General features: G+C 36.7%; 1 protein-coding gene across 1 annotated transcript in view; it reads right to left on the reverse strand.

Annotated features, from left to right (window-relative positions):
• LOC115212916 (E3 ubiquitin-protein ligase MARCHF6) overlaps positions 1 to 25,869 on the reverse strand; it is a 93,834-nt gene that overhangs the window by 37,518 nt on the left and 30,447 nt on the right. The window contains exons 3-9 of the mRNA XM_029781740.2: positions 25,528 to 25,624; positions 20,056 to 20,129; positions 11,682 to 11,825; positions 7,060 to 7,132; positions 4,485 to 4,638; positions 1,999 to 2,203; positions 239 to 300 (exon numbers count right to left, since the gene is read on the reverse strand). Coding sequence (XP_029637600.2) covers positions 239 to 300; positions 1,999 to 2,203; positions 4,485 to 4,638; positions 7,060 to 7,132; positions 11,682 to 11,825; positions 20,056 to 20,129; positions 25,528 to 25,624 — 809 coding nt within the window. The remainder of the gene's footprint in view (positions 1 to 238; positions 301 to 1,998; positions 2,204 to 4,484; positions 4,639 to 7,059; positions 7,133 to 11,681; positions 11,826 to 20,055; positions 20,130 to 25,527; positions 25,625 to 25,869) is intronic.

A 25,869-nucleotide genomic window follows, 5' to 3' on the forward strand; every position in this document is an offset into this window, starting at 1 on the left:
TTCCTAATGCCAGCTACTCTACAGAGTGTACTGGGTGCTTTTTATGTGGAACAAGCACCCACACCAATGCCTTTCACATGGCACATTCAATTATGTTGGATCTCAATTATGTTGTGGTGTACAAGTTTTCTTCAGTACGGCAATGCGCCACATATCTTAGTCCTCTGTCATCTAACAAAGATTTAAAATATAACCATGAGCTATGTCAATGAAAGCTTAAGTAAGTTAATCCACTTACTCTTTCCCATGTAAGTTCTTCAGCAGCCCGATCCCATTCAATAGGATTCCAATTATTGTCATCTAAGAAAGAGAAAAAAAATAACATTAACATTGTAGGATAGGAAATGAAAACAGTGTATCAAAGGGTAAAACAAATGAAGATGCAATGACAGTGAAGATGATACCTATGTAGATGATAGCAGGAAAGATAGCAACAGCAATAAAGTTTGTAAGGACAAAGAAGATGAAGATAGCAAAAGTGAAATGATAATGGCAAAAATGATGACAAATGAAGAGAAAGAATACAATGAAGATGATGACAACAAAGATGAAGATACAGAAGAAAATGCTGTTGATGATGATGATGCTTTATAACTTTGGAACAAGATGACAAAATTTCAAGAGAGAGATTAACAAATTTAATAGAACTGAGATGTGGTTATTTTATTGACCATTCCCATCCCACCCCGCTGTGGGATTTGAACTCAGAACAAGGAGAGATATGACTTAATCCTACAAGGAATTTTGTTCAACACATTACTGATTAAATCATCCACTACCCTAAACACAATTCTAATAATAATTTCCACCCCTGGCAGATGGCCTCACAAATTTGTTCCATGTTCTATTACTTCTGCTACTTCACTCACAAGGCTAACACTCTAATAACATCATCATCATCATCAATGTCAACAATAAGGATAATACAAATATATTTTTCTGTTCCTGTCTGGAAACCTACTAAATAATAATTATTATTATTATTATCTTTATAATAATGACTGCTGACAATAGCAGCAAATTGTGAAATACCAGCTTTGTGCTCAGTATGAAGTAGCAGCTTATCATCATCGTCAACATTTTAAACTGGTGTTAGAAACATAACATAACAAAAGGATCATCATCATCATCATCATCATAGTTTAACGTCTGCTTTCCATGCTAGCATGGGTACAAAATTTTGATGGTATTTTTAAATTCAGATATAAACATTCTAAAAAACAGACTGGTTTTGTATTATAAACCTAAAAAGTCTCAGGCAAGGGTTAATGTGATACTTAAATATTATTGTTACTATTTGAAATTGGTTTAGATTGAATTAATGTTAAAAAATATTTAATAATATAAAAAGAACAACTTCAGGAAACTGAACCTTCCAGGTGAGATGACAAAAAACTGAGATACCTGGTGTCTGGCCATGCTCAAGAAGACTTGTATCCTGCAGCAGAAGTGTTCAGACTGATCATTCTGGTTGTGTAAAACACATAAAAGCACCTGTGCAGTGTGACATAAAAGTGCTCATGCAGTGTCATGTAAAAGCATCCAGCACACTCTGTAAAGTGGTTGGTGTTAGGGAAGGCATCCAGTCATAGAAACCATGCCAAATCAGACTGGAGTCTGGTACAGCCCCAGCAGCTTGCCAGTTCTGGCCGCACCATCCAACCCATGCCAGCATGGACAACAGACATACGATGATGATGATGAAATATAAAAACACTATAACAAAAATGATTTAACATCCAACTTAACCCTTTATCATTTAAACCGGCCATATCCGGCCAAAAGTATTCTGCCTGTTTTATGTTCAAACTGGCCAGATCTGGTCTCTCACACCAACCCTACAATATTGTTTTAGAAATTAACAGCTACCTCATCAAAATCTCATAGCTACGAGATAATGCATGATTAGTTCAAAACAATGTGGATGAAGAAGCATTAATTTTGGCAGAATAATGCGAACACTAAAGGGTTAAACTGCAATAGTAAAACATAACTCACCTTGAGCAGCATTGTTAGGACCCATTGCAATTACATCAAAGACTTCCACTTCTGGTGCTCCAGCTAAGCCTTCTTCATTCAGGTTTCCACCTTCTCCTGCACCAGCAGCAGCTCCATTACCTTCTGCATTGGCATTACCAACCATGCCACGACCAATAGGTGCCATACCCATCAAATTATTCATTACTCCCCCTTCAAAGAAATTCTGGAATTTATAAACAAAATACATAATTGGTTTGTTGTAACTAGGTACAAAAACCCTATATTATAAGAAGGGAGAAAATCTAAGGTTATGATCATGGTTTTTTTGTTCTTGTTTATCTTCCAAGGATGTTAATGACATACGCAAAATGAAATTCAAATCCTAGTTTATAAATTTGACCTGCTAAGTCAGCTTACTTCTTGTGGTATACTGTTTGCCACTGAGTTGCAGAATCAAATTACCAGCTAGTGCCAACTTTGATTTTCATCCTATCAGAGAAACAGATGTTGTCATGGTGCCAAATTTCTCGTGAATACTTAAAACTATCTCTAGTAAAGGAATGTTGTTTGTTTCCCAACAAGAGAGAAAGGTTAGAATATTAAAGACTGGAAAGCATGACCATGAAGGCGGTCTATAAGAAGATGGAGAGTTCAGAAAAATAAAGATGCTTTTGTGAGATTGAGGAGGTAAATAAGGGAAGACAAAGTTTAGACAGATATCAAGAAGTTGTGAAAGAAAGGAAATAACAGGGAATTACACCAAACTAAACAAAAAGTTTAACCATTGACTATACTTAATAAGATTCACCAATCATTTATATGGAGAAAGAGAGGAGAAGGAACTGTTACAAATTTTATTTGGGTGAGCCAAGATAGTAAGGTGCTAAAATATATTTGCCTCAAATGAAAATTAAAGTCAACAAAATATATTTCATTATAGGTTGTTTTCTTACATCTCTGCTCTGTGATGTGTAACTTCAGTTATTAAGTCTGATTGGGCAAACTTCAGATTACAAGTATTCTGGTCATAACCATCTGGTCTCTTCCTGAGGTATAGTGCATCCAAGATAACATTATCTAATGTATCCTTGCATTTTTAAGAAAGGTGTGATTTGAGGACAATTTGGTTGCTACTTCCAACACATCCAACAACTACATAGAAGCTCCTTTGTTAGTTCGTAGATGTGCAGTTCTGAGAGAATACATTGAAGTCATATGTAGACAAAATATGTCCATTGGTGAGATGTTTAATATCATAGTCATGATCTTTACTCTGGTGAACGTAGCTGATTCAGAGAGATTGCACTACTTAAGATACAAAGTAGTGCATTTCCATAAGTGATAGTATCTGACAATATCTAGTGCGTTAGTGCGCATGGATATGTATTTATAGTCAAAATAAGAGAGACAGTTGTTTATAAAACACAAGAAGCATTTCAGAGAGATGCCAGATCCCTGAACCACAGGTCGACAAGGTTATAGAAAACTAGCAACACTGGCTTCAATGAGAACTAACCTAACAAAATGCTTTTGTCTCCAGTGATCTACAATCACATTGAGCACAAAAGTAAGCGACTTTTCTAGATCTTCAAACCAAACACAATCAAAACTTTTACCATGTCAATGGCAACAACCTCTCTTTCAGAGGAAATGCTATTACAGTCTAGTGAGAAGGGGAAAGAGAATCATTGTGGTATAGGGAACATTTATTTATGATTTTCATAATCACTTTTTCTTTGAAATATACATTAACGCATGTCTCAATAAGAAGTACAAGATTTGAGCCATTGCTATGATGTATAACTGAATACAATGTGAAGAAATGTCTATTCATGTCTCCATCACAGTGTCAGATAAAAACTTCCACTGATTGCATAGGTGTACTTTAATTTACCAAGCACACAATTTAGTGCATCGATGATTTATATAATGGAATGCAAAACCAGTATTATTTATGCAAATCAGATTAAATGATCTAGTAAAATCATTTAAAGGTTATAAAAAGTTATAAGCTAGATTTCTCTCTGCAGATAGACAAAGGTAAGTGATCTTTAAAGTAATTCCAACAAAAATCAAAACCAAGTCAAGCCAATCCACCTTTCTCTGGGCAGCAAGTAAGCCCTCTGTAGGACTTCTGAAACTGGGAAAAGGGAGCAGAGAAAAAAACCCCAACAATTTATGAGCTGTTGGTAATTATTACTCTGAATCTTGTAAGTAACCCAGATAGAAATCAATCAGTGATTGTAAGTTAGTGTGCCAACAAACAGAGCAGCCTCCTAAAGTGTTACTCATAGCGCCAGGTTTCTGTCATATCCTACAAAATCTAAATAAATTCACTCCAACATCATTCACCATAGTGGAATGAAGAAGAAGAGGAGGAGAGGAAGGGAGAGAGAGAGAGTAATAAAACAACTGCAAACTCCAACAATGATCTATTTTCATATACTTTAAGCTGACAATAGTGGCTGAAAGCAGAGGAAAAAGAAAAACAACTGCTAACTTACCCTTCCTTGGTTATTTGCTTCATCTTCATGTTCCAACCAGTCAGGGCCACCACCATGGAGAATTTGTTCTCTCAACCAAACTAAACTAATAAACGCACACAGTGTGCAAGTCACCACAAAACAACCTTGAAAAGAATCTGATACTATATTTTCTCTGAAAGATAAATGATAACAATTATAATAATAACAGTAACGAATAATAATAATGATGATGGCTTTAAATTTTGGTACAAAGACAGAAAATTTAGGGGAAGTGAGATAGTCATTATATCAACCCATGTTCAACAGGTACTTATATTATCATCCCCAAAAGGGTGAAGGTAGAGTCAACCTCAGCAGAATTTGTGTTTCAAATTTTGGCACACAGCCAGCACTTTAAGAAATTCATTTTTTTTAATTATTAATTAATAATTAAGAATTTGAAAATAGGTTCTAAAAAATAATAGTAGTACATAATTAGTACAATAACTAGAATAATACAGAAATTAATTATATATTACAGTAAAATCTACCTATAACAAATTCACAGTAAAATTTGCTTGAGTTATTGCCAAGTCTTCACATTTTTAGTCTTGACTCAATGCCCATCTTTTACATAATGAATTTGCCCACTATATATATACTATGATACTTTGCATAAAACTTCAGCTTTATTGGTACTTCTGGCTCTCATTTTATAAGTATTCTAGTGTGTCAATATTTTAAAAAATTATGGTACCTTTTTTTTAATTATGTTACTTTGTAAATTAAAATTAAATAATTTTTAATATTCAAATTTTATCTTTAGTTGCAATATTCTAAGTAAAAATTTTCTTGTTCTGTACTTTAACAGATGTAATAACATGTCCTGAACTTTTCCAAGTGTAATAACTTGTCTTGTACTTTTCCAGGTTTATAATCTTAAGAATATTATTTCTCAAGCTCGCATTTTTCCATGTAATCCATGTTTTTTCCAGGCTATGCTGTTATGCTCATTAAAAATGTGTCAATTAATAATTTAAGATTTGACCTCATTGAAAATTGAATAGTAAATTTAATAAATTTCTAAATAATATTTTTATTTTTTTTCATTTTTGTGACTGAATTATTATTATTATTATTATTGAATTAAAATAAAAAGTTTTATACTAAAAAATTAAAATAAGATTAGTATTTGAAGAGCACTTTATTTACATTGACTCATTACAAAATTAAAATAGAAAAAGAGGTGAAGGCAAAAATTGGGCAGTATCACCCACCTGCAAATTTGTGAAGGCAGTCTGGGGTGGAGGGTAAAAAATGGCTGGTGGGTGGTTGGTTTCAAATTCTGAGGGTGGTAGTGAGGGTTTCTTTGAAACTTCATTGCATGAGATTGATAACATGAAATTCCTCAAACTGAGCTCTATCATTTAAGCTTAATTAAAATATAGTTTGTTTTTAATATAAAAAAGTTGATTATACTTAAGTCCAATTTTTTTTTGCCTTACTTATATATTTTTTCATATTTTACTTCACAACTTTTTTGATACAAATTTTTGTTGCATAGGACCAAAGCTATGAAATTCCTCATGCTTTCTTCTATCACTTAAGCTTTTAAAATAAAAAAAAAGTTATTTAGATCTAAACTTGATTTGAGGGGTTACTTACAGGGACCAGTCCTCTTCAAAAATGTTAACAGCTTTCAATTTGGTTAAGAACTGAATTAGCGACAAAACTCTGAAAGAGGCTGCGTATGAGTAAATTGCAGCCTTAAGAATATTATTCAACTACTACCATAGTTAAATGATTCTTTGAGAAGTCTTAAAAAGTGAGTAATTCCTGTCAATGTAAACTAATACGATTCTGTTTCTCATCTCAGATATTATGGGACTGTGTTTACATAATATAATTGCATTAATTAATACATTAAACTAATTGCAAATTAGTGGTGTCGTCAATAATTTTTCTTAATCTCAATGATGCCAGTGACATATATTCAAAGTCCTCCTATAGAACTATATTCATAAAGTGTAGAACTATATTATCAGCCTCGAATTTGAGAAACAAACACTCATAACTTTTTTCTTTTAAAATTTCATTGTATGAGATTTATACTATGAAATTCCTCAAATTGAGCTCTATCATTTAAGCTTAATTAAAATATAGTTCGTTTTTAAGATAAAAAAGTTAATTATACTTATATCCAATTTTTTTGCTTTACTTATATTTTTTTCATGATATTTTACCTCACAACATTTTTGACACAAATTTTTATTGCATGGGATCAAAACTATGAAATTCCTCGTGCTTTCTTCTATCACTGGAGCTAAGACAAATATATTTTGCTTATAAAATAAAGTTATTTAGATCTAAACTTGATTGGGGATGTTACTTACTCTCCTATAACATTGCTACAAATTTTGATGTAAATTTTTTTCTTCTGGACCAAATCTCTATTCTTTTTATGCCAAAATGTTAAGTTTTCAATCTGGTTAAGAACTGAATTAGCAACAAAGCTCTGAAAGATGCTGCACATAAGTAAATTGCGGCCTTAAGAATATTATTCAACTACTACCTGAATAAGATACTCCCACATAAGATAAAAAGTTAAACTTACGTGGATAACATATCCAAAGGTAAGGTTAATAAAGAGCTCACAGATCCTGTGAATAAACATCGGTATATTCGACCTGAAAAGTAGAAGAAAGCTAATGATGATATTGTTGAGCAGAAACAAAATAAATTGAAAATTTATCAAGTTGGTTCATATTAGCTACCTACTAGAGCAAGTGTTAGAGAGTGGTCACATTTTAGCCAGACAAGTCTACAATTAAGATTCCATTCCCTACCTGGCCTTCTTTGTATTCTGACCAATATAACATACACACAGAAGTTTTTGTTACAAAAGTGAAAGGAGGGTTTAATGAACTGTTGCTGTGAACAGAGCACAAGCAAACCTTCCTTAGGACACAACTATGCTATTAATGATGACTTTTAACAGACAGGGGCTACAAGTTTCAGTGGGAAGTGATAATAGTCAATTCTATCAACTTCATTATTTGAGTAATCTACTTATTTTATCAAAACTGAAAAGATAAACAGTAGAATCAACTCTGGCAGAATTTGAAGACAGGACATTATGGGAAACTAGCACTATGACCCGGCAACGCCAGGTCATAATGCTAGTGTATGCATATACAGCTGCGTGCGTGCGCACATACATGCGAGTACTGTCCAAATTTCCGACCAATCACATACAGCTAGCTGGCATTCAATTGGCGTATCAAGTTTCGGGCATTTTGATTGGGTTTTGGATAGAAAATTCACAAAAAAGTCACTTCTATTGATTTTTTTTTAATGGTTTTGCAGGGTGACTGGGGAAATGAAAAGATGTGCACGACCACCCTTGGACGGTTTTGAATGACCATAGAAAGTGCGAGCCCTCTAACTAAAAAATTGTGGATTTGTATAAAGGGGACACACACAGACATTTTGCCGTTTATATATATAGAGATAACTAAAATACATATTTTGTCCATCACTCAAAAATTTTGCCATATAATTGTGTATAAATTTATTTTCAATTGCATGAAATTTACAAATAAAATCATGCCATTAATGCCTTTGTGAAAAGTATGAATGTCACATGTCTTTAGTTTGCTTTAAGTATTGTGGCTTTAACAGTATAAAGCTAGAAAAGCAATGAATATTAGTACATGGCACCAGAACAGCTGAGGAAGTTAGCTACTGAAGACTAGTATCTTGCTGTCTACAAAGTAGAATAATCTCTCTTTTACTTTAAGAAACCAGTTTAAAGGGCTTCCAAAGCTGATGAAAATACAATTTATGATCACTAGTATTCTATTAGGAAGATTTATATCTCAAACACTTAAGAGGCTACATTTTGCCAGCAGTACTAGCCAGTAATGTATCAAGCCAAGACAAACAGAGCCATAGAAATATAGTACATTTTAATTAATTAACATTAGTTAATACTATTTACATAACAAAGAGTCCTAATCTTAACATTGATTTATAAATCTCTTAATATAAATTTCTAATTTAGGTACAGAGCCACATCTTTTATGAGATTGAATGATGGATTAAATGAATCCCTGTACATGACTGGAACTTATTTTATCAGCTACTGAAAGGACATCTCTACAGGTGATTTAAAGGCACTGCTAACACAATAGTCCATGGTACTGACTTATAAAAAACATTTAATATACTTGGTAGCAAATTATGGTTGCATAACAAAATACTATGTGCCTACAAGTCATAAATATTTATGTACCAGCTACTGAAAGGACTGAAAAAGCAAAGTTAACACAGTTAACAACCAAACTCAAAATTGCAAAGCATGTTAAATGACTGCTCCTTCAAAATTGGTGAATTTACACTGAATTTCTGTAGACATTGAAACAAATATGTGTAACAATCATGGACAGGAGTGGCTGTGTGGTAAGTAGCTTGCTAACCAACCACATGGTTCCAGGTTCAGTCTCACTGTGTGGCATCTTGGGCAAATGTCTTCTGCTATTGCCCCGGGCCGACCAATGCCTTGTGAGTGAATTTGGTAGACGGAAACTGAAAGAAGCCTGTCGTATATATGTATATATATATATATGTGTGTGTTTGTCCCCCTAGCATTGCTTGACAACCGATGCTGCTGTGTTTACGTCCCCATCACTTAGCGGTTCGGCAAAAGAGACCGATAAAATAAGTACTGGGCTTACAAAGAATAAGTCCCAGGGTCAATTTGCTCGACTAAAGGCGGTGCTCCAGCATGGCCACAGTCAAATGACTGAAACAAGTCAAAGAGTAAAAGAGAGAGTCTCAAAGACATATTTTTATTCAGTATAGTTAAAATATAAATTTGATATTTGAGTACTTACACTGTGTATAACAGTGTATATATAAAGTGAAATAGCACTAGCTGTAATATTTTGACTCAGAGAAGATTACTGAAGAGACTTAGTCTGTCGAAAAACACAGAGCTCACTCAGAATGTTGTCAAAGGATCGTCAGACTCAGTGTTTTGACCTAATTTGATCTCCTGAATGACAAACTTCTTCAAACATTCAAAGTTAAGGAGAAAAACATTTGTTCCAATATGGAAGTCAATAAACAAAACATTCACTGATTTATGTAAAAGACGGCCACACGAGAATATGCTTGAAACAGCATTTGATTAAAATAACAATGTGCATACCACTTTTAATCTATACACATACATTGAACAACAACAGCCATATTTCATTTCAATGAAAGAGAGTTATATGTTACAAAAAACAATCATATAGTCTCTTTGAGAAGTTTCTCAGACAAAATACCACAGCTGGTTGTCATTTCATGTATGTACACACATTATAAATGTTATACACATCATTATTTTGACCTGATGCTATTTCAAATGCAAATGTGTATATTCACTGTCTTTTCAACATTATCAAACTAAGCATGCTTGTAAAATAACTAATATACATATCTCAATACTTCTGAAGAAATGTAGTGATGAGTACTGGACAACTAACTGAGAGATTGAAAGTACGCATCCTGTCACAAGTGCTATGTTATGTCTCAAGGCATTTGACTCTCGAGTGGCCCAGCATATCTAACTATATATAAAAATTGCAGAGAACACACAGTTGTAAGTTACAGCAGTAGCAATACATACATTTGTTAGTTTAATTTCTCTTGTGACTATAGGTAATAGAAATGGCAAGTGAGTTTGTCAAAGAGATATTACACAATGACAAAGTTTTCATTAGTATCCCTGAACACCCAATGAATTATGGCATTATACATTTGAAAAGTCACAAGTAGTTCAAGTGAGAGGCTTCCAGACAACCAGTTGAGAGGTCAACAACTCATATCTTTCTAATACTGCATTGTTCATAATAGTATCCGGCTCTCAATAGCTAAGTTCACCAAGTTCCAACCAGTTAATACAGACACTCTTATAATTCACCACTATAAACAATAAGTAGTGTTGTGGAACAGACAATTATTTTAGTAACTTACATTGTTGTCATCCCTTTCTACAGAAAGCAATGCAAAAGAAATTATTCCATATTTACTTAATGCTATGGAAACCAGAGTTAAGCCACTGAAACCTCACACATTTACCTATTCATAGTTAAATCCACATGTCAATGTATTCCACATCATTGTATAGGTGAAAACATGTGACTACACCAGGTAAACATAGGTTATTTACTGTTCAAAATCGTTAAAGCATGAGAGAGTTTTTGCTATTCTTCTGATCTTTTTTTATTATTTCTCTAACATTTTATTCTTGTCAGAATACATGCCAAATTCAGATTCATTATTAGTAGAATATGTGAAGAGTACACAGGGTTCTAAATTGGCCTTATAATTTGTAGCTGTTTTCTAAGTTCAACTGAAAATCCAATAATTATTCTTTGATAACCTGTATTGCAAATTCTATTGTCTATCTTGGTGAATGTGAAAACTAACTTATAAGTTTATTTTGTATGATGATATTTCAAACAAAAATTAATAATTTTACATTTCGCTGGATTTACCCAAGTAATTTTGAAGCAAAGACCCTGTCATAAAATTATGTAAGGACATGTAATTAAATTGTGTCCGAAACACCATCTAAATATATCAATAAACAAAAACGTTATAGCTGTTTTACAAAAACAGTCTAAATTCACTGCTATTTAGAATTTATCTGAAAGACGGTATGAACAGTATAAACACCTGTTTAATGAATCATTGTGATTTAAGAAGGTTTAGCTATAACTTTGAAATGAGTCACTAGTGGAGAGGTTTAATAACTATAAGGAGTTATTAAATTCATCTTGCATGCTTATAAGTAACTTTTTTAATCAACTTTTAAATTTCTACATTATATTGTATCATCATCATTTTATGTCTGCTATCCACAGTGACATGGGTGTGCAAGGTTACCACTGTCCAAATCAGTTCTTATTTAGAAGGTGAACATCTTAAGTCTCAATTGTCTTTTGCACAGAAATTGAGGATCTTCTATTGTAACACAAGGTTTCAACATTTTTGTTTATGTTATTGCAGTCATGTAAAATATTTGAAGAATATCATGACTGAAGTGTGGAAGATATAAATACAAAAGATGAGATGAAATCATTTGGGAACTTCTGACCCGATAAACACTTCTGCTTAATGACCACAACAGTACAATTTATAACACAGAAAATCAAGGATAAAAATTACAATTTTCATACTTACATGCTGTAAGTGGAACAACTCCAAGCCATGCAAACGCCACTAATGTGTAATGAAACCAGTACCGAACTGCTCGACCAATACTAGTAAGCAAACCACTGAAAATATCTTTAATGGGTAACCGTTTTGGCATGTCTGGTGAATAAACTGAAAAAAAAGGAAAGAGAGAGAAAATTAAGACAATATAAAGAAAAATTATTGCTCCATAACACTAACAATGTTTCTTTGGTAACTGGTTCCTGTGGATTTTATTTTTTTAATTAAAGAGCATCAATATACTCTTTTACTTGTTTCAGTCATTTGACTGCGGCCATGCTGGAGCACCGCCTTTAGTCGAGCAAATCGACCCCGGTACTTATTCTTTGTAAGCCCAGTACTTATTCTATCGGTCTCTTTTGCCGAACCGCTAAGTGACGGGGACGTAAACACATCAGCATCGGTTGTCAAGCAATGCTAGGGAGACAAACACAGACACACAAACACATACACACACATACATATATATATATATATATATATACATATATACGACAGGCTTCTTTCAGTTTCCATCTACCAAATCCACTGACAAAGCATTGGTCGGCCCGGGGCTATAGCAGAAGACACTTGCCCAAGATGCCACGCAGTGGGACTGAACCCGGAACCATGTGGTTAGTTAGCAAGCTACTTACCACACAGCCACTCCTGTGCCTATATATATTTTTTTTAGTATCAGATGAACCCACAAAATTCTATGCTAAAGAAAAGTTTTGTTCAGAGACAAGCTATCACTACCCAACATACTATGATCTCTGGACTTCAATGCATGCCTTTTCTACCAGTCTATGAACTCCTAAACTGGTCTACCAGCTTTATAAAATCTAACCCAGTGTACCCAATTCTCCAATTCCTGTCACTCCTAAGATATCTCAATTTTGCATAACCTATACTAAATACCAGATGCACACAACTGCATCTCTTCCAAACTCTATTACTCACAATATTTTTCACCCATCTTCAACATTCAAGAGTTCAAGTTGAATATCAAACAAATCAACCCTTTAAGTTATCCCTATTTCCAGATCTAGGACTGACTGAAAAAGCTGTTGGCATTACCCCTGCTCTGCCTCAGCATTCTGAGAAATCAAAAAGCAAAAGATAAAGATATGCTTAAAGAGGAAATGGCATAAATTGATGATATCAACAGGTTAAAAAAACTTTGCCGAGTTTAATAAGAAAGGATAGTTGTTGCTGTGTAGCACACACCTGATTAAGTACTCTGCACACACAAAGGCAGTTGGCCGAAAAATTAGGTGCAATCTACAGACCCAGACATGTCATATGGTCATCTGGCTGAGGATCATAATGTACATTCTGATATAACAGAGCTATTGTTTATCTCCCTTCCAGTTACTCCCACCCATCCTTACATAATGCAAAGGTAACTATCTATCTCCTCTATAGCAAGACATCTGTGTTTGTCTCTCTCTCTATCATACTTCCACAGTAACAAAGAAATAGTTATACCATTATTTCTTTTATCTCCCTACAACTCTCTCTCTTTCCCTTCCTCCACCTCTCTTCAGTAACAAACCAATAGTTTCTGTAGAGCGAGATCTACTGTAGTACTGCTCATGTATGTCCCACATTAACAATCTCTTACCCTCAAGAATTTTGACAAAAGCAATGTTGTTGTACTGTAAAGCCTTTGACCACGAGAACTTCCCAACTAAATTTCAACACACAAACTTGACTCTTCAGTCGTCCTTTAACCTTCTACACCCAGGTATCTTGCAAACATATCCTGGATACCTAATGACAAACTAACAGGAGTTCCATTAACAGAAACACCTTAAACATCCTTTCATGGAATCAACTCGATTCTGCTTCAATAATATCAATTACATTATTGAACATCATCAATATCCAATAGTATAATTGATTCATACATCCAAAAAAAAAAAACAACAGATACTGACCTGCCAGAAAAAATCTTGTTTTCATGACATAAAATTCATCTATTTTAAAATATTCATATTAAAATTAGAATCTTCTGTCACAATTTTATACAATATTTTCTTACTACCTCTCCTATAGCAAGACACCTGTCTCTGTCCCTCTGTCACACTCTAACTGTTCCTCAACTGACACAAGATCACTTCCTCCAATGCCCCCTCCCCTCTCTAAAATTCCTTGTCTTGCAAGTTATTTGGTGACCCTGCCTGTGCTGGTGCCATGTAAAAAGCATCTTTTCCACACTGTGAAGTGGTTGGCATTTGGAAGGGCATCCAGCTGTAAAAATCATGCCAAAACTGACCTCACCCATGCTGGTGCCACGTAAAATGCACTCAGTCCACTCTATGAGGTGGTGGGTGTTAGGAAGGGCATCCAGCCATAAAAACCATGTCAAAACAGACACAGAATCCTGGTGTAATCTACTACCTGGCCAGCTCCTGTCAAGCCCTCCAACTGACGCCATATGAAAGGCAGATGTTGAATGATGATGATGATGATGATAACTATACAAAAATTGTTTATTTTCAAAATTAACTGAAATACATAATCCTTAGAAATCCTTAGAAATATGGTTACCAAAGGCCTATAGTCACTGCAAATGCTAGATTCCACAATCTCCGATGATCTTCCATAGCAGCTTCATGTATACATCACAAACACTAAGTTTCCTACCCAGGCCAGAAAATACTTCCACCCTCATTAGTTGCTAACTCTTTACAAATCTAACATTAAAACACTTCTCACCAACCTGGAATATGATTGCTACAACACCCCTATTTGAAAAAAAAAACATCCAGATGATAAGCAAATTCACCAATAACAACATCTACGAACTCCACATGCACAATTTCTTTATCTGCCTCTTTAGCTGCTACAATTTCAGCTCCTTTAAACTACTAATATCATACTCTGGCACTCCACAAAAAACCATCTTTATCTCCCTTCCACCTACTCTCACCCATCTTTGCATAATGCAAATGTAACTATGCATCTCCTCTATAACAAGACATCTGTGCTTTGTCTTTCTCTATCATACTTTTGCTTTCAACATCTAGCATAAAGCCACCACTCCATCTCTTAAATACACTCCCACTCAGTTGAGAAGGGAGGGGTTTCCTTTCTTTTCCTGTTTTACTTGTTACTTGGTAACCTCATTAGTGCTGGTGCTACATCATCATCATCATCGTTTAACGTCCGTTTTCTGCGTTAGCACGGGTTGGACGGTTCGACCGGGGTCTGGGAAGCCAGGGGCTGCACCAGGCTCCAGTCTGATCTGGCAGTGTTTCTACAGCTGGATGCCCTTCCTAATGCCAACCACTCCGTGAGTAAAAACATCTAGTACACACTATAAAGTGATTGATGTTAAGAAGAGCATCTAGATGTAGAACCCATGTCAAAACTGACATTGGGGGCAGATACAGCTCATCAGATCCTATCAAACTGTCCAACCCATGCCAACATGAAAAACCGATGTGGAATGATTATGAAAATGCTCCTTCCACTCAAGGCAACCCGATAAACACATGCAAACACCCCTTTTGTTTCTGTCTTACCCACCTTCATATCCTGCATTAAATACTTTTACACAATCATTCCTTCACCCTCTACCTAACCCTATAATGGAGGCGCAATGGCCCAGTGGTTAGGGCAGCGGACTCGCGGTCATAGGATCGCGGTTTTGATTCCCAGACCAGGCGTTCTGAGTGTTTATTGAGCGAAAACACCTAAAAGCTCCACGAGGCTCCGGCATGGGATGGTGGTGATCCCTGCTGTACTCTTTCACCACAACTTTCTCTCACTCTTACTTCCTGTTTCTGTTGTACCTGTATTTCAAGGGGTCGGCCTTGTCACTCTCTGTGTCACGCTGAATATCCCTGAGAACTACGTTAAGGGTGCACGTGTCTGTGGAGTGCTCAGCCACTTACACGTTAATTTCAAGAGCAGGCTGTTCCGTTGATTCGGATCAACCGGAACCCGCATCGTCGTAACCGACGGAGTGCTTCCATCAACCCTATAATAAAAAAAAACTACTGACAAATATTGTAAACTATCTACTATTTTCACTCATCTTGATATCACCTTTATCTTGAGAAATACTGATTTGTCACACTGACACAGAGTGCATTAATTGATTGCTATTTATTTCACTGACCTGGACAAATGAAAGATAGAGTTAAACGTGGCAGAATTTGAATTCTAGAAACAGAAGAATAAACACAAATAATCTTAACACTCTACCGTGGGACAGGTTTCTGCTTGTGTCAGTTTTTTTCATTGTTGTATAGCCTTATACCCTTCCTGTTGTTAACTACTCAACTATGAATTAAGAATGAAACTTCATTTTTGTCAAACAGGAAATCTAGAGCAAGCAAAGGTATGTCTTATTCAGGAGTACAACATAAATGTAACACAATTAATACATTATATATATATATATATATATATATATATATATATAAAAGTAAGGTTGTGTGTCTGTCTCCTACGATTTAACCAAAACCGGGTATCTTATAGTCGTGATTCATATCGAGCCCTTCTGGGTATTAGCGCGCGTCTACGATGAGTCTACGATTTAAAAAAAAATTTACCATCATTTTTTTCCATTTTAATGCATTTTTTTGCTATTAAATAAGGGAAGTAACTCTCTAAAAATGTCTACGATGAGTCAATGATTTAAAAAAAAATTTACATCATTTTTTTTCCAATTTTAATGCATTTTTTTGCTATAACTCTCTAAAAATGCTTATATAGTTATTTCCCTTACAAACCCGAGCAACGCCGGGCGATACTGCTAGTTATATATATAATGGATTCCCATCTGCACACATAACGAGTGTGGTACAGGGTTATGTGATTAAATACCTTGATTCGAATCTAGGAAAGTTGAATAAACACAATTAACCTACAAAACTACAGCTGCAATCAATCAACAGGTGTTGTCAGAATGTGCAAAGTATCACATAAAATCAGCTATTATTTACACAGGCAGACATGGCCGTGTGCTTAAGAAGTTTGCTCCACAACTATATGGTTCCAGGTTCGGTCCTACTGCATAGTACCTTGGGTAAGTGTTTTCTACTATAAACCCTAGATCAACCAGTTTTCTTGCGAGCGAATCTAATAAAGAGAAACTGTACAAAGCCTATCATGTGTGTGTGTGTGTGCGCACGCATGTACACTATTGTTGTAATATCACATGCTAATTGTCAACAGACATTATTGCCATATAGGCAATGTCACTTGTTTGCAATCTCCTGTGAAAAGTTGTTCAATCATTGTATTGTTCGTGTTCAAAGGAATAGGGGAAATATTCTAGGATTGATGAGAGAAAAGAGAATTCAGCCACTGAAAATCTGTCTCAATGAATTTTTTGTCTCATCTATGCAATCATGGAAAAAGTGAACATTAGAACTATGCTGATGATGGCAAGATTGGGGTGAATGCAATTCGTTACAAAAGTTACATCGTTAATTACTCATGCAAGCCTCTTCATGGCTGCTCAACCTGCATGAAATAGCACCCAACCATCTAAAGACACATAAGATAATGCAGTTGTCATGGCTGAAATGCCAATGACCATAAGTTTGCTTCTACAGAGATGACCTATTTTGGAGTAAAACCAAAACAACAGATACTCACTAAGTGCAGGAGTGGCTGAGTAGTAAGAAGCTTGCTCCCAACCACATGGTTCTGGGTTCAGTCCCACTGCATGGCACCTTGAGCAAGCATCTCCTACTATAGCCTTGGGCTATATATATTCTCTCAGTTTTTTTTTTATCTTTCAAAGATTCATTCGCCATTAATACTTTTAAATATATTATTTACTAACAGCAGGAGTGGTTGTGTGGTAAGTAGCTTGTTTACCAACCACATGGTTCCGGGTTCAGTCCCACTGCGTGGCACCTTGGGCAAGTGTCTTCTGCTATAGCCTCGGGCCGACCAAAGCCTTGAGAGTGGATTTGGTAGACAGAAACTGAAAGAAGCCCGTCATATATATGTATAAAAATGTGTGCGTGTATGTTTGTGTGTCTGTGTTTGTCCCCCTAGCATTGCTTGACAACCGATGCTGGTGTGTTTATGTCCCCGTCACTTAGCGGTTCGGCAAAAGAGACCGATAGAATAAGTACTGGGCTTACAAAGAATAAGTCCCGGAGTCGAGTTGTTCGATTAAAGGCAGTGCTCCAGCATGGCTGCAGTCAAATGACTGAAACAAGTAGAGAGTAAGAGAGCTAGTCTCATAAGCTAAGCAATTAAAATGACCCCCTCCCTCCGTCTCAGCCTTCATTCCTCCCCAATTCTTCATGTAATTTTGCTAAGATAATTTCTCGCCTCTTTCTTTAGATGTTTAATTTAATTTCTTCGTACAATCTCCCCAAATTAAACCTTGCTTGTTCGCGGTGCACCCGCCCTTTCCCACTCCCACTACCAATATCAGACATCTACATCTCTCTCTCTCTCCTCCCACCGCTATTACCAGATGTCTCTTCTCTCCCCCCTCCCCCTCATCACTGGTGCTGTTCTCTATACTACCTGCACTCTCTCTTTCTCCTGGGACAAATGCAACTAGCTTAGCTGCCCATCTACACTACCAGCTATCTTTCGTTATTTTCTGTCTAGAAATTTGCCAACAACTACCCAGTAATTTTCCGTGGACATATTAAAGAGAAAGCTAATGGGCTGTATATGCGCGCTAGTTCCTGTGTGTGTGTGTGTGTGTGAGCATGTGTGCTTGTTCTTGTGTGTGTGAGCGTGCATGCGCGAGCTTGTGTGTATGTATGGATGAGCTTGTTTTCTTTCTTTCTCTTTCCGACCCACCCCTCCTTCGCTGGTGGTACTCTCTATCATAACTGCAATCTCCTCTCCCTGGACAAATGCAAATAAAGTGAGATCATAGCTGTAGCCTATGCCAGTGTCGCATAACCAGCCCACTCACTCAAGAAGTACATTTGGATCATAGGGCAACATATCGTGCTTGAGGTGACCTACTGAGTCAAGTACATCTTCAAGATCAAATCAAACCAAAATCAAATGGAAATTGTAGTTGTGGCTGATGCCAGCACTGCCTGTCTGGCTCCCCATGCTGGTGACACATAAAAAGCACCATCCAAACGTGGTCGATGCCAGCCCCTCACCTTTATGTGCCGGTGGCACATAAAAGGGATCATCCAAACATAGCTGATGCCAGAGACGCCTTGATTGGCTCCTGTACTAGTGGCACGTAAAAGCACTATCCAAATGGGTTGATGCCAGCCCCCTCTGGCTCCTGAACTAGTGGTACATAAAAAGCACCCACTACACTCCCGTAGTGGTTGGCGTTAGGAAGGGCATCCAGCTGTAGAAACACTGTCAGATCAGATTGGAACCTGGTACAGCCTCCTGGCTTCGCAGACCCCAGTTGAACCATCCAACCCATGCCAGCATGGAAAACGGACATTAAACAATGATGATGATGATATATAGAATAAGGGAATCGTTAATAGAGACAATACTCCATATATAGTACAACTGTTTTTTGTGCTCGTTTATAAGCTAAGGAGTAATAAAAATTATATATACATATAATTATGTATGTGTGTGTGTGTTTGTGTGTGTTTGTGTGTGTGTGTGTTTGTGTGTGTGTGTGTGTGTGTGTGTGTGTGTGTTTGTTATGCGTTCGTGTGTGTGTGTGTTCGCGTGTGTGTGTGTTTGTGTGTCTGTGTTTGTTCCCCAACCATCGTTTAACAATCAATGTTGGTGTGTTTATGTCCCCAAAACTTAGCCACTCAGCAAAAGAGACCATTAGAATAAGTACTAGGCTTACAAGGAATAAGTCCTGGAGTCAATTTGTTCAACTGAAGGTGGTGCTCCAACATGACCGCAGTCAAATGACAAACAAGTAGAAGAATAAAAGAATAATCCAACCTTTAGCTAATGATTTTGAAACCAAAGTTGAAGCGTATCCACAAAGTAGCCAAGATTCCTTTGATTAAAACATACATTCATGCCAGCATGGATCGTGGACATATGATGAAGATGATGATGGTGGTGGCAGTGATGCTGACACACACACACACACACACACAGAGCTGGACAGTGACATTTGTAGACATTTCACTATCAACAAATCAACCAGTAGCTCTGCACTTGAAGACAGATAAGGTTTAGCGACAGGGAAAGCATCTGGTTGGTAAATCAATACTTCAATAATAAATATTCATGTAACACATGCTGGTAAAGGAAAACGGACATAAAACAAACAAACAAACAAAGCTAAGGATTAATCACCTAGGAACTCCACTGAGTGGCCAGTTCTTATCTTAAAACTCATATCATTAAAAACCAACATCGTCCACGCACGCACACACACACACACATACAGAGTTATATATAATAAATGACTTACTTGGTGTGAAAGCAAATCTGTATTTACATAGTTCACAGTACTCCTTTTTGCTGTATTTTAACCACTGGACCAGGCTGCAAGTAAAATATATTATTTTTATCCATTCTTATAATACGATAATCTCTAACATCAATGTCAGTATTATTACAATTAGGTATTTTAATACTCCAACCCATAGTTTGCAGTGGCAGCATACATATTTACATGAATACTGGCCAATTAATGGCAGTAAACTCTATTACGATGACCAGCTAGAAACAGCAACAACCAAAAAAAAAAGACTCAAATCACACCCTACTACCTAAAAAAGATAAGGACACATTGCATGATGTAGTTTGCGATATATTATGCCTTTAAAGAAAAAAACAATACACATATTGAACACTTCTGATCATACACCTACTCAATCAGAGCTGACCCAGGACTCAACAGCAACAACACAAATGCTAACCACTCTGTTCACAGCCAAATAATTCTTAATTGAAAACAATCTTATAAGCCACTCAGGTGCTTTCATATTAGGCATCTAAACAGCAGCGTACAACATAGAAATGCTATATGTGTTACACTACTCAAGAGAGGTTTCTAACATAGTGGGGCTAACAATCCTTACATATACGTATGAATAGTTAATTGTTCTGATTCCAATTTACCTAACACTGTATTCTTCTTAACATTTTTTCATATCTAAATTAACACCTAACAATTTTGAGCAAAAACATTTTTGTTAGGTTATGTTCCAAATGCCAAACATTAACCTAACAACAGAAACTGTATTTTAATAAGTCTTCCACATACACAGGCTTGTCCTTTCAGGTACCAGTGCCACTTAAAAAGCACCCATGCCAGTACTGCATTAATGCACTTGTGTCGGTGCTATACAAACACCCATGACAGTAACACGTGAAAAGCACCCAGCACACTCTGTAAAGTGATTGGCATTAGGAAGGGCATCCAGCCATAGAGACCATGCCACAACAGACAGTTGGAAGTCCAGAAAGCTCCCTGCTAGCCCATTCCATGTTAAACTGTCCAACCCATGCAAGCATGGAGACCAGATGTAAACGATGATGATGGACATGAACAGGATTTGAAATCAGAAAGTAAATGGTCATGTAGGCAAGAAGTTCACTTCTCAGCCACATAATTTCAGTCCCACTGCATGGCACCTTGGGCAAGTGTCTTCTGCTAGAGCCCCGAGCTGATCAATGCCTTAAGAGTGACTTTGGTGGATGGAAACTGTAAGAGATCCCATAATATGTACATAAGTACATGCATATATATGTGTGTGTGTGTGTATCTTTGCTTGTGTTTGCCCCACCACCATCACCTCTTCACAACTAGTGTTGGTTTGTTTATACTTCCATAACTTTGCAATTCAGTAAAAAGGTACTGATAGACTAATGGGTTGGTTCAATCAACTAAACCTTTCAAGACAATGTCCAAGCATGGGTGCAGTCCAATGATTGGAACAAGTAAAGGAATAAAAGAATTTAAACTTATCTACATATTATATAAAGGGAAGAGAAAGAATGAGAATTTGAACTTCAATCCCATATTTTTATTTTAAAAATATCTTCCTTCTTTGTCTTGCTTTTTACTGACATGTTATCTCCCAGTTTTCTTATATATCTCTAAATTCATCAAAAACTGTATGGAGGTGGGTTGGTTCTATGTTGGACAGATCTACACAGAATACAAGATTACTTACTGTGAAGCCCTGTGAGGAGCCAGTCTGTGCAGTCTGCAGGAGATTGTGATGGGAAGAAAAATGCAGCTTGTGGTTTATGCTTTCCAACTGACAAGACAAGTACCTAAGACAGCTATACCACAGAGGCAAAGAAAGGGAGAGAGAGACCCTAAAAGACAAGGTATGCAACCATCAAAGTAGATCTGAAGCAGTTTATTAGCATCACATGGGAAAACACAGGCAACTATGCTCAAAACTGGGATTATCGGAGGCATCTTTCCATCCTAATGTATAGGAAAACTGTATGGAAGGAACTAAGACCTTCAGGATTATCAGAGATGTCTTGCCATCCTAATGTATAGGCAAACTGTATGGAAGGAACTCAGACCTTCAGGATTATCAGAGATGTCTTGCCATCCTAATGTACAGGTAAACTGTATGGAAGGAACTAAGACCTTCAGGATTATCAGAGATGTCTTGCCATCCTAATGTACAGGCAAACTGTATGGAAGGAACTAAGACCTTCAGGATTATCAGAGATGTCTTGCCATCCTAATGTACAGGCAAACTATATGGAAGGAACTAAGACCTTCAGGATAATCAGAGATGTCTTGCCATCCTAATGTACAGGTAAACTGTATGGAAGGAACTAAGACCTTCAGGATTATCAGAGATGTCTTGCCATCCTAATGTACAGGTAAACTGTATGGAAGGAACTAAGACCTTCAGGATTATCAGAGATGTCTTGCCATCCTAATGTACAGGCAAACTGTATGGAAGGAACTAAGACCTTCAGGATTATCAGAGATGTCTTGCCATCCTAATGTACAGGCAAACTGTATGGAAGGAACTAAGACCTTCAGGATTATCAGAGATGTCTTGCCATCCTAATGTACAGGCAAACTGTATGGAAGGAACTAAGACCTTCAGGATTATCAGAGATGTCTTGCCATCCTAATGTACAGGCAAACTGTATGGAAGGAACTAAGACCTTCAGGATTATCAGAGATGTCTTGCCATCCTAATGTACAGGTAAACTGTATGGAAGGAACTAAGACCTTCAGGATTATCAGAGATGTCTTGCCATCCTAATGTACAGGTAAACTGTATGGAAGGAACTAAGACCTTCAGGATTATCAGAGATGTCTTGCCATCCTAATGTACAGGCAAACTATATGGAAGGAACTAAGACCTTCAGGATTATCAGAGATGTCTTGCCATCCTAATGTATAGGCAAACTATATGGAAGGAACTAAGACCTTCAGGATTATCAGAGATGTCTTGCCATCCTAATGTATAGGCAAACTGTATGGAAGGAACTAAGATCTTCAGGATTATCAGAGATGTCTTGCCATCCTAATGTATAGGCAAACTGTATGGAAGGAACTAAGACCTTCAGGATTATCAGAGATGTCTTGCCATCCTAATGTATAGGCAAACTGTATGGAAGGAACTAAGACCTTCAGGATTATCAGAGATGTCTTGCCATCCTAATGTATAGGCAAACTGTATGGAAGGAACTAAGACCTTCAGGATTATCAGAGATGTCTTGCCATCCTAATGTATAGGCAAACTATATGGAAGGAACTAAGACCTTCAGGATTATCAGAGATGTCTTGCCATCCTAATGTATAGGCAAACTATATGGAAGGAACTAAGACCTTCAGGATTATCAGAGATGTCTTGCCATCCTAATGTATAGGCAAACTATATGGAAGGAACTAAGACCTTCAGGATTATCAGAGATGTCTTGCCATCCTAATGTATAGGCAAACTATATGGAAGGAACTAAGACCTTCAGGATTATCAGAGATGTCTTGCCATCCTAATGTATAGGCAAACTGTATGGAAGGAACTAAGACCTTCAGGATTATCAGAGATGTCTTGCCATCCTAATGTATAGGCAAACTATATGGAAGGAACTAAGACCTTCAGGATTATCAGAGATGTCTTGCCATCCTAATGTATAGGCAAACCGTATGGAAGGAACTAAGACCTTCAGGATTATCAGAGATGTCTTGCCATCCTAATGTATAGGCAAACCGTATGGAAGGAACTAAGACCTTCAGGATTATCAGAGATGTCTTGCCATCCTAATGTATAGGCAAACTATATGGAAGGAACTAAGACCTTCAGGATTATCAGAGATGTCTTGCCATCCTAATGTATAGGCAAACTGTATGGAAGGAACTAAGACCTTCAGGATTATCAGAGATGTCTTGCCATCCTAATGTATAGGCAAACTGTATGGAAGGAACTAAGACCTTCAGGATTATCAGAGATGTCTTGCCATCCTAATGTATAGGCAAACTGTATGGAAGGAACTAAGACCTTCAGGATTATCAGAGATGTCTTGCCATCCTAATGTATAGGCAAACTATATGGAAGGAACTAAGACCTTCAGGATTATCAGAGATGTCTTGCCATCCTAATGTATAGGCAAACTATATGGAAGGAACTAAGACCTTCAGGATTATCAGAGATGTCTTGCCATCCTAATGTACAGGCAAACTGTATGGAAGGAACTAAGACCTTCAGGATTATCAGAGATGTCTTGCCATCCTAATGTACAGGCAAACTGTATGGAAGGAACTAAGACCTTCAGGATTATCAGAGATGTCTTGCCATCCTAATGTATAGGTAAACTATATGGAAGGAACTAAGACCTTCAGGATTATCAGAGATGTCTTGCCATCCTAATGTATAGGCAAACTATATGGAAGGAACTAAGACCTTCAGGATTATCAGAGATGTCTTGCCATCCTAATGTACAGGTAAACTGTATGGAAGGAACTAAGACCTTCAGGATTATCAGAGATGTCTTGCCATCCTAATGTATAGGCAAACTATATGGAAGGAACTAAGACCTTCAGGATTATCAGAGATGTCTTGCCATCCTAATGTATAGGCAAACTATATGGAAGGAACAAAGACCTTCAGGATTATCAGAGATGTCTTGCCATCCTAATGTATAGGCAAACTATATGGAAGGAACTAAGACCTTCAGGATTATCAGAGATGTCTTGCCATCCTAATGTATAGGCAAACTATATGGAAGGAACTAAGACTTTCAGGATTATCAGAGATGTCTTGCCATCCTAATGTATAGGCAAACTGTATGGAAGGAACTAAGATCTTCAGGATTATCAGAGATGTCTTGCCATCCTAATGTATAGGCAAACTGTATGGAAGGAACTAAGACCTTCAGGATTATCAGAGATGTCTTGCCATCCTAATGTATAGGCAAACTATATGGAAGGAACTAAGACCTTCAGGATTATCAGAGATGTCTTGCCATCCTAATGTATAGGCAAAATGTATGGAAGGAACTAAGACCTTCAGGATTATCAGAGATGTCTTGCCATCCTAATGTATAGGCAAACTATATGGAAGGAACTAAGACCTTCAGGATTATCAGGGATGCCTTGCCATCCTAATGTATAGGCAAACTATATGGAAGGAACTAAGACCTTCAGGATTATCAGAGATGTCTTGCCATCCTAATGTATAGGCAAACTATATGGAAGGAACTAAGACCTTCAGGATTATCAGGGATGTCTTGCCATCCTAATGTATAGGCAAACTATATGGAAGGAACTAAGACCTTCAGGATTATCAGAGATGTCTTGCCATCCTAATGTACAGGTAAACTGAATGGGAGGAACTAAAAGTTTCAAAAATCACTGATGTTTAGCAAAGGAAATATAGATATATCATTCCATTTTTTTTCATGCACAAACATAAATTTTAATACCAGTATCAATAAACTATGGAATACTTACCAATCCTGGTGTATGAACTTGATACTTCCTGTACACACACATGGGTGGTAAAGGGGTTTGTCAGGGGTCCCCTCTGACCGACACACTCGGCAAATATCTAAATAAAAATATAAAAAGAGTCATGTCAATCAACAAAGACAAATATTTCAAGTGAACATGTTAATGTTAAATTATACTTTACATAGAGACAGTACAAAATTGCATTTGATAATTTAAGCAGGGTCAACAAGTTTGTTTCACCCAATATCTGCTTCCAGGTTCACTTCCACTCTGCAGCGCCCCCTGGACAAGAATCTTCTACCATAACCACAACTGGCTATATACAGCCCAAATTCTGCTTTT

The sequence above is a fragment of the Octopus sinensis genome, linkage group LG1 (genome assembly GCF_006345805.1).
Source record: "Octopus sinensis linkage group LG1, ASM634580v1, whole genome shotgun sequence".
Taxonomy (NCBI): domain Eukaryota; kingdom Metazoa; phylum Mollusca; class Cephalopoda; order Octopoda; family Octopodidae; genus Octopus; species Octopus sinensis.